We start from the raw sequence: 16,368 nt of genomic DNA on the forward strand, positions 1-16,368 counted from the left end.
ATGTCACATCAAATTTCGTAACAGCTCCCACTTTCGGCCACATACCGTGCCAACCGCAAACAGGATATGGAAAACGGGGAAGCCACAGCGACTTTCCTTGGCGCAATCCCAATCTAGTCGAGCATGGCGTATCACTGTAACGCTCTTTGTTTGTAGTATGTGCACCAGCGACGGGGAAACTCGGGGGAAACTCGGGGGAAACTACTTGCTGTGCTGGCGATAAAAACACGGGTTCAAACCCATGTCGATTGGTGCCAGGCACAAGGATAGCCCGTGGGAGGGTGTGTGCTCGAATCGTTGAACAGCCGGGTCCTGGCCCAACTTGTTGCCAATACAATACAATCAATTTCGCATGTCGCATTTTATTCGAGCTGCCTCACGGACCGAAAGAAGTAAGCCAAATTCCCGAGCACAGGCGAGTATTTTTCGATTGGGTGTGATATGATATGATGCTACTTTGGCTTAGCCGCAGTACAGTTCCTGGTAAGAACTTGTGACACCAGATTTAAAGGTAAATATATGCATATGTTTAATCAGGGACCGAACCGAAGAAGGACCGATAGAATTTGATTATGGAGAGAGTGGCAAATGCTCTAAGAATGATACTTTAGTGAAAAAGAAGTTCCAGCTCATTTGGATTCTTTCAAGCATGAGCTTCTTGGACTTGTTAGTTATTTAAGCTATTTTGTTTGCTAGTAATACTTATCTAACTAAGTATACATGCAGCTTCCATTTAAAGCTAAAAGAAAACTACAGCAGCTTACCTTGCAGGGGGGAAGAAATGGGATTAGTTGCTTAATGTTGCGAAATCGAACTTTTCATACTGGAAAAGTGGGTATAAAGTCTAGTTTGTTACCCTTTTTGGTTCCCTGTCATTTGCTCTCTACCAGCTAAGCTGCAAAGTGGCTTTGCTCGGCCGTCCCAGTCCGTACCCCAATTTATCTGATGTTCTGCCGATACCCGAAGCTCGTTCTGTTATCCATCGCATTTTGAAGTGCGAGCGGTAAGCACTTTTCACCATATAGTAATCCTGGCCTTTTGGAATGCTGAATTGCCGGAAAGCCGCTTTTGTCGTGTAATCGAGAACTTAAACATTAGAAAGTGGCTGGGGAACTAAGCCCTCTACCAGGCCATCAATTTCAATCTGCATGCGTCTATTTTTGGGCGCATATAAGCACCTGACAATGGTGGAGATTCGGTGTGGGATGCGGGATGGCGGGATGGCGGGGTGCCGTGTGCCGGGCTTTTAGGTTTTCAGGCATCCTGGGATAATGAAATTGATGAATGTTTTCAGCCGTTGCCGTACAACAAACAACATGGCCGTCAGAGAGCAGGAAGCCGGGACGTGTGTGGAGCATTATCCCCTCTGAGGAGCGAACAAAAAACCAATCAAAACAAACGATAATGCTGGCTGACCCTCCCCCGCCGCCCTTCCGTGTTTGATGATGAGCAGGATACGGATAATAGGGATGCCGATGCCATTAGGAGGAGCCCAGGACGGGGGGATTCGATGATGTGTTGATTGCCCCCAGATGACCAGAAGAGCCGATGATGATGCGTCGATTGGTCAGCCGGCAGTAAAATCCGCTGCATGTGCGTATATAGAAATCAAATTAAATCACGTTTAAATGGGGCAGGGCAGTAAAGTGGGGCTTTTGCAGTCTGCCTGATTATGGAAGCGTCGCATATTTCGGCACGATCGATCCCATTTCGCACAGGATTGACCATTTCGCCCTCTTGTTATCGTTAATTAGCGGAATTCGCGTGCTTTGCCGCCGTGCAAGTTTTAAGCTGACGGACAATTTCAGCTCCAACGACTGCCGTTCGCGAGCCTTTGTGAGCTTAAGCCCCTGGATTCCTTTATTCAGGACCCTGTGCCATTCATCGCAGCTCATTAGTTGCCCTCGGCAGCAAATTAAACTGGCCAACAACGGTGGCCATAAGTCGATTTTCCATTCATCTTCGTTTCATTATGTTCCTGGCGCCCAGCAGATAACCCAGCCCCAAGAGCGCGCCATTGACAAATTTATTTATTAACATTCGAGTTCATTAAACCAAAAGCAGCAGCTCGGTCGCCCCAGCTGGCTTTCACACGCTTGGCTGCAAGATTTTTGCCGGGCCGGGCATAAATCACTGGGCCGCCGATGGATCCTTAGAAGCCGCCGACTTTCGGGACGGGGCTCTATCACTTCTGGTCGCTCCGACGAACTTTTCGAGGCCGGGGTCTTGCCGCGAACAATAAAGTAGTTTTTAAAGCTCCTCCGAAAAATCCCTGTTGAGGGGCCACAACAACACACGCGGCTCGCTTAATCCATAAAGATTTATTTGTCGGGCTGCAGAACAAACAGATTTTCCCCGACCACGCCCCTCGCGATTGGCCAAAAGTTTTTTAATTAAATTTCCCCCAAATGGGCGGTGCATGTATATGTAAGTGGAACATGGAGCATGTTGAAGTTTTGCACACTTAGGGCGGTCTTAATAATCTAATTAAAGGAGTTCCGGGTTGTCCTCCTGTGCGGATGACTTTGCTGGATTTAAGTTTAAATTCGGAAACGCCGAACAGTGGAATTTTCAATTAGTTTTTGTCCGCTTAATTGCATTTATCGTGGCCCTTGAATAATATATTTTACACCGTGGAACACGAAACTCTTTGATGAAATTTTTGTCTAAAAGCGGAATGATGTCAGCAGAGCAAATTGCATTTTATGTCGCGTAATTTGTTTGGTCCACCTTTTGGGCGATTTTCCCCTCTCGTTGATGAAAGTACTCAGTGATTTAACCCGATTAGGGCGTTAACAACTATAATAATACCTGATTTATGTACGGCTGTTTGACTGTTAGGTGAGCCATACCAGTGGCTCGGAATTCAAAATTCAAATTAGAAACCAGACCCAGATGTATCCTGTTTAGGAAAGCATTGCAGATGCGCATAATTGGAGTGCGATTGCTTGTGAAATGGACAGCTTCATTAGCATGACGAACATAATGCCACATGGTTGGCCAAATTAAGGGATCCGAGCACTGAGCTAATGCGGTCGCAGATGTGGGTTATGAGCAGGAAAAGGAGAAGAATCGATTTCAATAAGTAGATAATATGAATCAAATTAAAATATTTGCGTCGATGAAAGACAAAAAAGGCAGTGGTGGTTTGACATTAATTATTACTTAAATTAATTGATTTTAAGTGGTCTGCGTGCGGTAAATCCAAGCATAAATTCGTTTTCAAATATTCAACTCATAGTGCGCATTTTCGCCGAATAAAATTTCAATCTGGCTTTTTGGTATTGTAATTAACCTGATTGTTTACTCATACATGTGCACTATTATTCCAGCTCAAGTAATTTGATAATTGTTTTAATTTGCTGCTACTGGAAGCCTCTGGATGTGTAGCTGTAGGCTTCAAAAATGTAAATTTGATTTAACAAAATGTTTGTTTAATTTAATGCCTAATTGCTTAGGCATGTTGCATTCAACTTCAAAAGCTAACTATTTTTAAATTTGATTTAAATGTTTCACATTAGCACACTTTGAATTATTTAAATTGTATATTTTTAAAATGTAATGTTAAAACCTAGATCAAATCGCCACATGGGTCTGCATTACTAGCTCTTGTCCCCTTCGTTACCCTGCATTAGTGGTGCTATTATTGCTGAAATTTTAAATTACCTTCATCGCTTTTTGAAAATGAAGCACTTTTGAGTACTTCCAAAGTAGCCGCCCTGATTTCTAAGGATGTCGAGCGGTGCCATTCTGGATTCTAGGGATGCGTATCTTGTCAGGCTTTGTCCCAAATGGTGGTTTGCGTATTGGCTTAAAAGCTCTACCATGTGGATTCTATGTTAATCAGTTATACTGATTGAAATGACAGTTAGTTATTTATTCGCAGGTCAACACGTTTAAATTTCAATATTTTACATTTTTAAGGGACCCTCTTCTCTTGATTATTAAGTATCGAACTTGAGGGTCTATTACTGATCTTTATTATCTTGTAAGTTTTCAAAATCTGACATATTTTAGTCCAACATTTTACAATTACAATTTTAAAAGCCCTCTAGTATGTAAGGCATGAATAATCGCTACCAGTCGAAGGGAGTGGGGTGTTATGTTGACGGACTATTCAATTAGTTTAATCAGGCACAAAATAAACAGCTGCATAAATAGAATGCAAATGGTAAAAAAATAAACCATTATATCGAACTAAATAAACGAATGCACCGGATAAACAGCTGCAACAACATTATGTTGGAGTAGTACTTAGCCTTTATTCTAATTGCAGCGACCATTGTTGTTTAACATGGGCGAGCGTAATTATTAATTGCTCAGTGATTTGGAACAACAGGCGACCTACTATATATTAATAATATGCCAATTTTGGCCAAGGCGGTTACCGCAGTATGATGATGCATTTATGAGCCATATGTGAACAGCTCAAAAGTCAAAGTCGAAGTCAATTCAACTGACAGCTAACGACATGAGTTCCATCCAACATTCAGATCCAACATTCAGATGGCAAAAGTGTCAACTCAGTTGGGCGGAGAGGTGCGGAATGCGGAGTGACCCTGAGACAGATTTGCGAACTTGGAGCGCAGAAATATAGCCGGTGGTCGAGTGAAAGGTGTCAGGCAACTGGAGTTCGAGTACGTGACTCTAATACTTGACCAAATCCATTGGCCAAGTGAATTGCCACAAGCGCAATGGACCACAAGCCGAGCTGATGTTTGAATTTCGGGCTTCTGACTGCGAGCTCATAAGCGGCTTATGCAAAACACCGATTCGGGTGTGGGATCGATTTAAAATCGAGTGTATCACTTACTAGGCGGTTTGCAGGGCATGCGGACAGTATAAACAAAAACAGAAACAGATTTTAAACCTGTTTTAGTTGCTGACGCACCGAATGGAGGGAATTTACCTGTTGAACTTCCCCGATTCCCGAGCCTCAAATCTGAGTGCCATTTCGGGGTTCAACTAATTGACACTCTGCGGTTAAGGTATAATTCGCATTAATCATGCTTACAATTATTTGCATGTAATCTTGCACAAATTAGTGCAGTCGAAATGGTTCCCACTCTCGACTATTAATAATTGATTGCTGGCCGTGCTTCTTACATTTTATCTCCAACTTGTGACACCTTGTTCTCTTATCGTACCTTATCTGCTGGGAAATTCAGTCTAATTGAGGCGAGAGTTCGTGCACTCACAGGCACTTTCAGTTCATTTTGGACCACATTAATAACGACTGCCAAAGGCACTTGTTTCACACTCGACAAACACTCTGTGTCCACATCTCGATGAAAAGTTAATTAATGTAACTGCCCAAAGACAGCCGACTATCTAAATCGAATGCCAGTATTTGTCGTTCGTTACACTTCCTCGACAAGCAAGCAGGGTTCATTAGCTCGACATGAATCAGTGGGTAAGTTGACTTGGCGGCGACAACGCGACGTATGATTAATAATAATTAGCGAGATTCTGCATCGAGTGAAGATGCCACGCCACCTGTTGGTCAACCGCAGACTTGCGGCCAACTTGGCATCGGAATTAGAACCTTGACACGCCCCCACCTCCACCTCCACCTCCACCTCCACCTCCACCTCCACCTCCACCTCCGCCGGCGTCACGTTTCTTTAACTGCCACAAAATAAACCTCGGATATTGGAGTCGATCAGAAACTGAAACATCTGAAATGTCGGATTTATGCAAATCCAGCGGCATCAAACCGAGAGCGGCGAGCTCAAACCTGTTGCTGCCGTCGCATTCATTTCATTTCCATTCCATTTCATATTTAGAAGTTCGCGGTCCGAGATTTTAGTTTAGTTTTAATTGCGCTCGTAAACGGTTCAGTTCAAGCCGATCAGCTCTAACGGACACCCGTTCTCAAAAGCCATTAGAATTCCCTTTTTTGGGTTGTCAAGACTTTTACGCGCTTAGCTAAATTGTTCAGCAGTATACAATTCAGGTAAACTTGCCACATCTAGTAGTGTAGTTGCAGTGTTTTGTAGGAGGAAATGATTGCATGGCGCGGTTTTTGCATTTCAAAATTGAACAGCAGACATATTACAAATAAATGTGAAAAGCTCGACACGAAGCTTAATTAAAAGTCATAAAGTGAGCAGTCGATAAGAAATTTCCATCAAATATTTATTGAAAAAATTAATCAGCCAGCTGTAGCGGCTAAGGGACGCCCAATATGGAATAAGTGTGAATTCAATTAAACCAGAATGTGTGCACTTGCTTGCGAATCAGTTGTTTTTGGTGCCTTTAAATACATTTAATCGGTGCTATTTGAATGCATTGGATGAATTCAGTATTTCAAGCCTAATAAACAGATATGCCTTCTTTTAATCAGAGTTCTTTAACTCACTGTTGACATAAAGTAAATGTTTGATTTTCATATTCGACTTCAGCAAGAACGAGAAAAAAGGGCAACGAGATTCCATTTTTAATTAATTATGCCAGCAGGATTCCAGCCAACTCCTTCGGCCGTAATTAACCACATGTGTATTCCATTGGCTTCCACCTTGACTATCATTTCCCACATACACTTCGATTCTCCGGGCTTTTTCCATAGTGGTCAAATATTTTTTTTTGCGAATTAAAGCGGGCCCGTTGGCAAAAACGCTTTTGCGAAAGGGAAAATATTGAACGGAATACGCATATCTATAGAGATTACATTTCAATTTAATTGAAATGAGGCTGCGAAATGAGTGTGCATTTCCGACCCATTTTTCGTCACGTATCTCGATTTGGTTGAATAATAAAAAAATAAATTAAAAATCTGAGACTGGTAACCTCCACTAAGCATCTTTTGAACTCAAAATAATTTGAACACTATGTAGATAGTTCCGTTGAACTTGCTTCAATCCTTGATTGAAGGCTCCATATGCTCGGACTCCAATTAGCCCCTTCTAATTCAACGGCAATAAAACTAAATAACTGCATTCCGCAGTAATTAGAATATAGAACAACAGCCGGTTCTCAAAAAGCTCAGTGCCGCGTTTCCCCGCAAATTTGTTTAATTTGCTTTGTCCTGAGCGGAAAACTTATAAAAATGCTCGCCGGAAGCGTGAAATTGCGAGGCGAGCACACACGATGCGTGGGTGGAGGTGGGCGGCAGTAGGCGGAAGTGGGCGGAAGTGGGCGGAAGTGGGCGGAAGTAGGTGATACACCGCATTACTGCAACTGATTGTTGGTAGCCAGACAATGCAGCTTCTGCCAACTAGCGCAACTTCGCTCATCAGCGATTTGCGCGATTTCAGCGAGCAGCATGTGGCACCTATTTGTGTTATCGTTTTGCGAGTTAAATAAATTATGGTGAATGTCGTTCGGGGATGGGTCTCTCTGCTCCGCTGGCATAAATGGCATTTGCAAACTAAGTACGTAGCTGGCGCCATAGCATCGAGTTAAGTCCGACCAGTGAAACGTGAGAGTGTTGGGGTACGAGTAGAGTAGAGTTAGTGGAAATCATAGAGAAAATTGCATCATCAAGAGCCAGTGGCACTTCCCATGCATGCCATGTTGATCGTGCATATTTTACCATTAAAACAAAACCCAACCCTTTGAAAAGCATTCTGCTCCATTCGAAGTCGTGTTCGTGGTTGTTTGCTGGCATCTGAGACACTACCAAAGAATTTCCATTAGGCTGCTTCTGAATTTGAGCTTACAATAAGTTGCATTGCAAAGTTATGGGAAATGGAATCAAGATAGCCTTACTTTCAGCCCGGAAGATAATAAATTATAATCAGCACGGGTAATCAAATAGGTCACAATGGCTTCTGTTCGAGCTTCAAATCTAAAGTCATAATACATCAGGTTTTAGCTGGTATGTGGACAAATAAAGACCTTGTCTGGCCCACCCAACCTTCAAAAAAATCTCTTAGTATTCGAATCATTTGTGGGCAGTGTTTGAACACAATTTAATAATTTGCGATGCGCACACTTATTGGTCCGCTTAAATATAAAAAGTTATTAGTTATGAATAACAAGTCCATCTCAGAGTATAAAAGGCTTAATCTATAGTCTCTTGCACAAAAATGAATGCTCAGATTTGTGTAATTCGATTTCCATACATGCTGGATGCATACATTTCCAAAAAAGCAAACTATTTACACTTGATTACAAAGTTAAGCACACGCCCTCAGACGCAACTGCCGGAAAAGTGGAAAATCGAGTACATCAACAAGTGTACACACACATACGCTCATAAAGTGCAGTGGGCGAACGGAAAGCGCACTCGCACACTGGCTCCAAAAGACAAGGCAACCGGAAAAGGGCGACGACGCGGAGGGGGGTGGCAGGGGGCGGCAGGGAGGCGGCAAGGAGGTGCCAGAGCGGAAATGAGCGGCAAACACGCAGTCCCAAGCGCCCCACCGATGAAAAGTGAATAAATATTTAAAGATTGTCGTAGCTGGCAGTAGAGAGGCTGCAAGTGCATCAGCGGGTCAGGACTTGACATTTAGCCCCTTAGAATTGGCCACATAACCGGGGCGGCTGGGAGTGTGTGTGCCACTTCATTTCCGTTTCCGTGCACTTTGGAGCTGCGTTATGAGTGCTCCTCCCCTCCTCCCCTCCTGGCGCTCACCGCTTTTGTGTTTCGCACATTGTTGCTGCATCTTGGCGGCAGTAAAGCGTGGAAATTAGTTGGGGGCGTCGTAAACGTCGCCACAATGTTGCAGCTGTGAGAAGAGCTGTGAGCTGTGGTCGGATCTGGACTCTTTCGGCTCCATAGTTTTGGAAAATGCTATTACCTGGTATTCGCGTAGGCCCCTAAGAATATTTAAGTTTTATCATATTTTTGTCGTAGGCAAAGCCTGAACAGAACCTTTGACATTTATAAATTAAAGGCTGCATGTTTATTTTCCATTCCTGTGCAGGCTAAATTTATCTGAGTGACCATCAATCAACGTGATGGATGCGCCAATATTCTTATCAATTGATATGGCAGAGCCAGGATTTCTAAATTGTTCATTGACGAACCCTCCAATTGGCTCAAGTCCCATTCTATTTCAGAATTTCAGAACGCAAAAAGTCTGTCTTAACCCTTTAAAATTAAATTGTAATTTATTTTTACCAGGTTTGTTTTTTAACCTTGTCTCTCTTCTTCTGTTAACAGGGGCTCTCTTACGCTGTTAAGGAGCGACTGTGCCGAACAGGGAAATTTTAACAGGACTGTGAGGTGTACGGATCTCGGCAGACGCATGTTATGTTGCGATATTAAAGTGAAAGTAGAAATGATTTGATTGAACAGGGTCGGATATATGTACGTAGATAGGGTCGGGAGCGGGGGCCAACTCAGCCCACCTACGATGTTATTATTGTCATTTTTATTGGTCCCGAACTTCCGCTGTAGTAATGAAAACGTTTACGTTTGCATTACGCCGCTGTGCTTATTTTTATATGGCCGAAATTTTGGGCCAAACTTTTGACGCACTCGTCCACATAAAACCAGTGTCGCGTCGAAATAACTGGGGCATCGTTTAGTCGCGGGGTTTGGCCGGGGTTTACCCGGTTCCACGGCTGCCATAAAAAATCCTGTGCGGCCTGATGGCAATATTCATTTATGATTGACAGGCGGGGGGAATTGAGTATTTAATCGAATTTAAAGAACCTACTCGCTTGAAGCAACTTAGTTGGCTTTCATCATCGAACCAAGAACCTGAATTATGTCCTATTCAGGTTCAGTGTAATCAGTATAATGGCCCAGGTCCATTGTTTTCACCTCCCCAATGCCCGTGATTATGGTTAATAGGAAGTGCTGCATGGCAGTGGCTGAATCAAGAACTAGAATCAGAGATTAGGCTGAATGGGAGATGGATTAGTTGCATTCACATCCAATCGACGACGTTTCTGTCATTGCCATTATTGCTCATTTCTAGCCATCATTTTGCCAGGTGAGGCCATTCGGTGCGCAACTGCCTTCACTTGATTATCTCTGCACAGATCCGACGTTTAAGCCGCTTTCCCCGATTCGTTTCTTTTTTCGGCAGTGCAGCTGGACCTCACCACTCTCCCTCCGTAAAGCAGTTCTTCTCTAGCCCATAAGTGGGCCATAAAAATAATTCCTGGCCTGCGGCAAGGCGAGATTTATATACCTACCGATGGCGACGGCGCAGCAATAATATTGTTGTTTTATTTCTGGCCACGTGCTGGATTTCTCTCCATCTGGCGAACTACGTGGAGCACTTTCATTTTCGGCTGCTTTGTTGTACGCTGCAAAGGGGCATAAAGTTCGACTGCCACAATAGTTTCGCATCCTGTGGATCCGCTGCATTGTCAACCCTTTGACGGCGTCATAAAGGCCAGGCAGTGTGCCGAATGTCAAAGGGACTGCAACTGCATTGTATTCAAACCTATTACCGCGCTCGTCGGAGGAGTCAGATAGTTTGCGACAGCTTCAAATCAGGGCTGTCACAGCAGTGCCACCATCCATTGTTCCATTCTCGAGGTACACTGCAACACAGTATTTGATTTGGGCGGGGTCAAAGGCTCTCGGCCAATACTCTTACTCCGACTCGCAGTCGGAACTGGCTGTTCTGCGTTCTGCGTTCTGCTGCCTAGTCGAGTTTGTTTCTTTTTTCTGTGCAAAAGCACTCATTTAGGCGTTTTGTCCGTTTTGCCCGTTTTGCTGCCTAATTAACAGGCAAAACTCCAGACTCCGCAGCCACATAATTGATCTAAAGTTAATTGCGAGGCATTAATGCCTGACGCGGCCAGCATGTGCGGCTAAGTGCCAAGTTGTTCCGGCCAGGACTCGGATTCGGATTCGGATTCGGATTCGGGCGTATTTATTTGCTGTGTGTCAGCGCCATAAGTCAATCTATTTGTTTGGTCCAAGTCCACAGCATGTACATATGTACATATGTGAATTTTCCCTTTTTCGGGCGGTGATTGATTAGTTTTGGATGGGCGCAAGGTGCGTGGGAGTGGGAGTGGTTGCTCCTTTTTTGTGTAAACAAGAACCTCAGCATATGGCGAAGTCGATTTATCAAATCTAAACAAATGTGAAACAAAGTTGAGGAAATGCAAATTGAAGTTTTCAGCGGAGATTTATGGGCTAGCATCTATACACTTCAAATGTAAATATGTATATATGTATATTTAATTTTACGCCACTTTCTCCGCCACCGAATGACTGTCTGTCGTCTGTCGTCTGTTGGGCAATAATTTAACTAAATTACTGGTCGACCACATAAAACAGAACGGAATCATTGTTATCAGGCCCTACCCAGTGGCCACTGTCGCATTTTATATAAATCCGGAATGGTCTTTAACGAGCCAACGTCATGTCCTGGGGCCTGGTTCTGTTTAATGCCGTAGTCCTTTGAAGGTACGGAGGTAGGGTGGTGGTGGTGGTGGTGGTGTGCATAAAAAACCAATGGCTGGCCATTTCGGCTGCGCCCATTTTGATGATTATGCCAGATTTTCATTTAGATGATGAACGATGATGCTCCTCGTTGACCCAGCATTAGGTGAAACGTTCTATTGGGAAACCCCTTCCTTTTGGGCTGTCAGCAAGCCATTGAGAGTTCACTTTTTATGGGCCATGCTCTACATTTTTAGTCACTTCCCTGTCTGCTGGCTAGCTGATAAAGTCTGTGCCCAATCTCCCTCTGAATGTCCCTCTGATTTCGCACTTGGGTAATGTGGATGTGCAGTTGACAATGTCAATTATGCCAATTATGCATGCAAGCCAGTGGTGTTCATCCCACACTGCGTATGATGAATGATTTCGCTAGTACGCTGATAATTGTTTTCTCTCCGATTTACGGGATCGATTTCGATGGTCGGGGCCCGTTCAAATTGATGGTTGGGCTAATGACGAAGTCAACTTTTGGCCAATTAATTTGGCCACGCTCCACGGAACGCCGCCAGGTATGTAAAATCAATTTCCACTTAAAGCACCAAGGAGGGGCAACGTTTCAATCGGTTTGTGTACCACCAGCGATTTACATTAAGGAAAGACAATTTTTGGTGGGTGCTGGTGCTGGTGCTGGGTGAGGGTGGTGGGGGGCTGTGCAGGCACTCAGAAGTTGGCAAACAGCCCTTTAACTTCGTATCAAAGGTGTACAATTTCATAAAGTGTCGTTGGCAGGGCCAAAATCAAATGCAAACAAAGTCAGTGAAACGTTTTCGGGCATCCCACACCTACGATTCGGGGCGTAGACAGGCATAAATTCCTGGATGTCAGGCGGGGTTCGTGCTGCGAGGGTGCCCAAAGGATTATAAGTTGCGAGGGTGTCCTTGAGGCAGAAGATGCTTCGATGCCCGAGACTTTTCGGGTTACGAGTATATGTGTGGGCGTGGCTGGCGCTTCGCAAGCGGGCTTATTGCAAAACCCAAAGCCCCGAAAATGTATGGCCGAGACGAGAGGCGATATGAATAACTTAAAGCTGATCCTGTGGACTTGAGTGAACAATCAAAGCAGCGGGGCTTCGAAGGGTTCGTTTTTTTACTCGAATGGGTTAGGGATTGGCATATCAGAGATGCTGAATGCGAAACATTATCACCCAAGAAAACGCTATTTTACACAAATCGATGGAGAAGTTTAATGGCGGAAGTTTAGCAACTGCTGCATACAGCATATAAAGTTAATTAACTAATATAAAATAAGTTGGAATTAATGAGCTTTATTAAATTTACACTCGTATTACATTCGTTTCCTGAACTTCAACTACTAGGAAATTGTTCTCCAAAGTCAACCGAATAATAAACATAAAATGTTAAACGGGTTTATATCAGCTGGATTTTCCACATAAATTGCTTTTAAAATTCGTTTCGAGTTTATAGAAGAGAATGAAATATACAACCCAAATACTAGTAACTTATCAGAGTACTTGAAATCCCTTAACTCACTGTCTCACTGTCTTAGCGACGCTGCTGGCAGCATGCACCATCTGCTTTCATTTGTTGTCTCAATTGTCGATTCCTGAAATACCATGTCCCTGGACATCCTTCTCTACTTGCCTGCATTCAGCTGGACTTCGCTAACAAAATACCAAATGACCGCTATTGTTTCCTACAGGGCCTGCTGACCCCTGACCCCAGAACCCAGACCCCAGACCCCAGATTGGACATGGTCTACCCCAGTGACACGTCGGACGCCAACAACGAGGAGCTGGCGCTGGAGCACAGTGCCGCACATGTCCATGGCAACGGCACTGGCACTGGCAGCTCGCCCGGGACCACAACTGCTCCGAACGGGGACAACAAAGTCAATCAGCGCCACTACGAGCCGGCCGAGCGCTTCATCATCACCAAAAATGTGGTCGTGATAGGCCTGGCTTTCATGATTCACTTCACGGCCTTCCACGGCACATCGAATCTGCAGAGCTCGGTGAACGCGGATAAGGCCCTGGGCACCACCACGCTGGCCGTCATCTACGGCTCGCTGATACTGTCCAACATCTTCCTGCCGATGACCGTGATAAGGTGAGTGGACAAGGTGGACACGAGTCGGACACTTGAAGAAATCATATTAACCGAACCTCAAATATCAGAAACTAGCAAATTATTCGTACAATTGGATTGTTTATAGTTCACTAGCCTTAGCTCTGACATTAGTCGTGAAACAAATAACAAAATCATCTCTTGACTATGTAGTAAAATAGCGACTATATGTGCCAGTATATACGAGTAGTTAAAGGCTTTGGAGCAAGAAGTGCTGTAGGCGGAATATCCATTGAATATCCGTTGAATAACAAACGCTGAAGTGCAAGTATTACAACAATATCTCCGTCATACCCGATGAATTTTCAATGGGCTAGAGGCCGAATCTGAATGTCTGAATGTGTTTCAGAAGATGATGGGATTAGGAAACAATCGAAAGAGTACTCTTAGCATAATTGCCAATTTTTGTTTAGCATTTCCCGTGTCTCGCAAGAGGTGGAGGCTCATCTCGCGACGTGTGGCATGCCATAAAAGTCTCGGTGATTGTCTGGTGGTCTTTTTATGGGGATTTTATGCAGATGTGACAACGCCGAAAGCGCAGTCAGCAGACGCCCCGAAATGGGTGACTGCGAGCGCATTTGGCTGTAAAAATGTCAACAGGAAGTCCTTGGATTAGCACAGGTCCTTCATGTGCCGCCGTCCCTGTTCCCGAATGTATCCCAAATCGGGGCGGCGGGGCGGCTGGGCAGCCACCCACATCTGACATTTAAACAAATCGCTAATTTATAGCGAGCCTCGCTTCACTTGGCTTATTCGAGGCACGAACTGCTGGCTCAGGCAACTTTAATCAGTTAACTCGATTTATTTAGATTTATGGCCTTGGGACCCGAAATAAATGACCGCCTGCTAAGCATGTGCCACTGTGCCACTTGCCACTCGGCGCTCACCCATCCTCTGTATTCCCAATTTTTCTACTTTTCCATGTGCTTGTTTCATCAACAGATGGTTCGGTTGCCGGTTGACCATGGCGTTGGCCCTCTTCGCCTACATGCCCTACATAGCCGCCCAGTTCTATCCACGCTTCGAGACCCTGATCCCGGCGGCCCTGATGGTGGGCTTCGGTGGCGGCCCGCTGTGGTGCTCCAAGTGCACCTACCTCTCCACAGTGTCCGAGGCACTTACCCAGGTGCGGGGCAACAAGTCGCGCAAGGATGTGAACACCGTCAAGTTCTTCGGCCTGTTCTTCATCTTCTACCAGATGGCCCAGGTGTGGGGCAACCTCATCTCCTCCTCTGTTCTGACCCTCAGTGCTCCTGCTGCCCAATCCCCGGCAAACGACTCATTCGAGTTAGAAGTGCAGCGGGAACTGGAGAGGAACAGGGTGGCCGAGCTCTGCGGGGCCCGCTTCTGTCCCGGAGTGGGAGCAGAGGCGAATCCGAACCTGGTGCCCCCAGCTCCGGAGCAAATCCAGCTGCTCAACTCCATCTTCCTTACCTGCATGGCGGCCGCGGTGGTCATGATGGTCTTCGGCGTGAGCTCCCTCAAACGGTAAGTAGCTGATTGGTTTGCTTTCATTTAAACATAGTGGAAAAAAGTGACTCTTGAGTTTCTAATTGGTTAACAATATAACGAAACTAGGTTTAATTTCAATTCCTGCTCAACTTCGAAAGCGATATATCAAAATAATTAAATTTATTTTGAAGCCTTGTCTATGTAATTTAAATTACTGACAATTGCCTCTGTTAAGAAATATATCTTCCTTTCGTTCACGAATAATTACTAAAAATATTAAAGTACAAGAATATTAGTTTATATCCAATGTTTACACATTGACATTTATTCTTTAACTTGTTTTTAGATTACTAGAATACATACGATTGGTATTGGTCTTAGTTCATAATGAATTTAATAATATGTAATATAATATGTCTAATATAAAATCTACAATTCTATTTGCAATTAATGATCCACAGCTACGGAGTAAAGCGCGGCGATACTGGCGACGGAATGTCGGGGCTGAAGCTCCTCACGGTGACCATCAATCTTTTGCGCAAACGTCGCCAGATCCTGATGCTGCCCATCACGATGTTCATCGGGCTGGAGGAGGCCTTTCTGGCCGTGGACTTCACCCGTTCGTTTGTGGCCTGCGGCTGGGGCATCTCTCGCATCGGGTTCGCCATGATATGCTTCGGCGTGGCGAATGCGGTGGCTGCCGGGATCGCAGGCGCCCTGGTGGAGCGCATCGGACGAGTCAGCCTGGCCGGGCTGTGTGCCGTGGTCAACCTCTGCCTGCTCACCTACATGTACTCCTGGGAGGCGCGGGAGGGCGACTACCTGAGCTACTGCACATTCGCGGCGGTTTGGGGCATCTGCGATGGAGTCTGGCTGGTTGTGGTCAATGGTAAGGGAAGCTCGGGCGGAAGCTTGTTGCCAAGACTCGGTATAAAGCTTTGTTACTTGCAGCTTTTTATGGCATTCTCTTTCCGAACCATCTGATTGCCGCTTATAGCAACTTCCGCCTGTGGGAAAGCACTGGTTCTGTTATCGGCTACGTCATCAGTTCGCAGCTCTGCACCTCCACGAAATTGGTGATTTTAATTGTTTTTATTTTAGTAGGCTGCGTGGGGTGAGTTTCCAGTCTGAATTTCTAGAATTGTTGACTTAAATTGATAACTTTATTTCAACAGATATGGCCTCATCGAGTACCGCTTTTGGCGAAAGCAAAAGAACTTGGAAGTCATGCTGAGTGACTGATTAGCACTATAAGGCTAATTCCATATCTTGCCATTTACATTTACTAATGTTGACTAAGGTCCCCTATTTTAAATGTATACCTATGTATTTCCCCCGTATAGAGCTTGAATTGGATCCAGAGATAGGAAGTTGTCTTATGTGATATTGCCAAATATTGTTAAGAAATTCGTTAATTTCGTTACTGAATAAAACCACGTTTGTTTTAATTTTTTAAATAGTATTTTTTATTAC

The 16,368-nt window shown here is 44.6% G+C and overlaps 2 protein-coding genes across 2 annotated transcripts; both read left to right on the plus strand.

The window, feature by feature from the left end:
- On the plus strand, positions 1 to 445 carry LOC122611444. The gene is given in 3 exon segments (XM_043784548.1): positions 1 to 80; positions 182 to 329; positions 332 to 445. Coding segments are annotated over 3 exon segments (342 nt in total).
- A 5,375-nt stretch (positions 446 to 5,820) lies between these two features.
- Positions 5,821 to 16,352, plus strand: LOC122625356 (UNC93-like protein). The gene is made up of 6 exons (XM_043805481.1): positions 5,821 to 5,956; positions 13,019 to 13,425; positions 14,386 to 14,931; positions 15,357 to 15,784; positions 15,847 to 16,009; positions 16,071 to 16,352. The coding sequence occupies exons 2-6, from the start codon at positions 13,070 to 13,072 to the stop codon at positions 16,135 to 16,137; spliced, it is 1,560 nt and encodes a 519-aa protein (XP_043661416.1). The 5' UTR covers positions 5,821 to 5,956; positions 13,019 to 13,069; the 3' UTR covers positions 16,138 to 16,352.
- The last annotated feature ends 16 nt before the right edge of the window (positions 16,353 to 16,368 follow it).

This window comes from Drosophila teissieri, chromosome 2L, assembly GCF_016746235.2.
Source record: "Drosophila teissieri strain GT53w chromosome 2L, Prin_Dtei_1.1, whole genome shotgun sequence".
NCBI lineage: Eukaryota > Metazoa > Arthropoda > Insecta > Diptera > Drosophilidae > Drosophila > Drosophila teissieri.

What these genes read in the sequence shown, in the direction of transcription:
- LOC122625356 (XM_043805481.1), top strand. Translation starts at nt 13,070, where the DNA reads ATGGTCTACCCCAGTGACACGTCGGACGCCAACAACGAGGAGCTGGCG. An exon ending in CTGCCGATGACCGTGATAAG is followed by an intron (nt 13,426 to 14,385) that starts GTGAGTGGACAA and finishes TTTCATCAACAG; the next exon opens with ATGGTTCGGTTGCCGGTTGA. An exon ending in CTGGCTGGTTGTGGTCAATG is followed by an intron (nt 15,785 to 15,846) that starts GTAAGGGAAGCT and finishes TGTTACTTGCAG; the next exon opens with CTTTTTATGGCATTCTCTTT.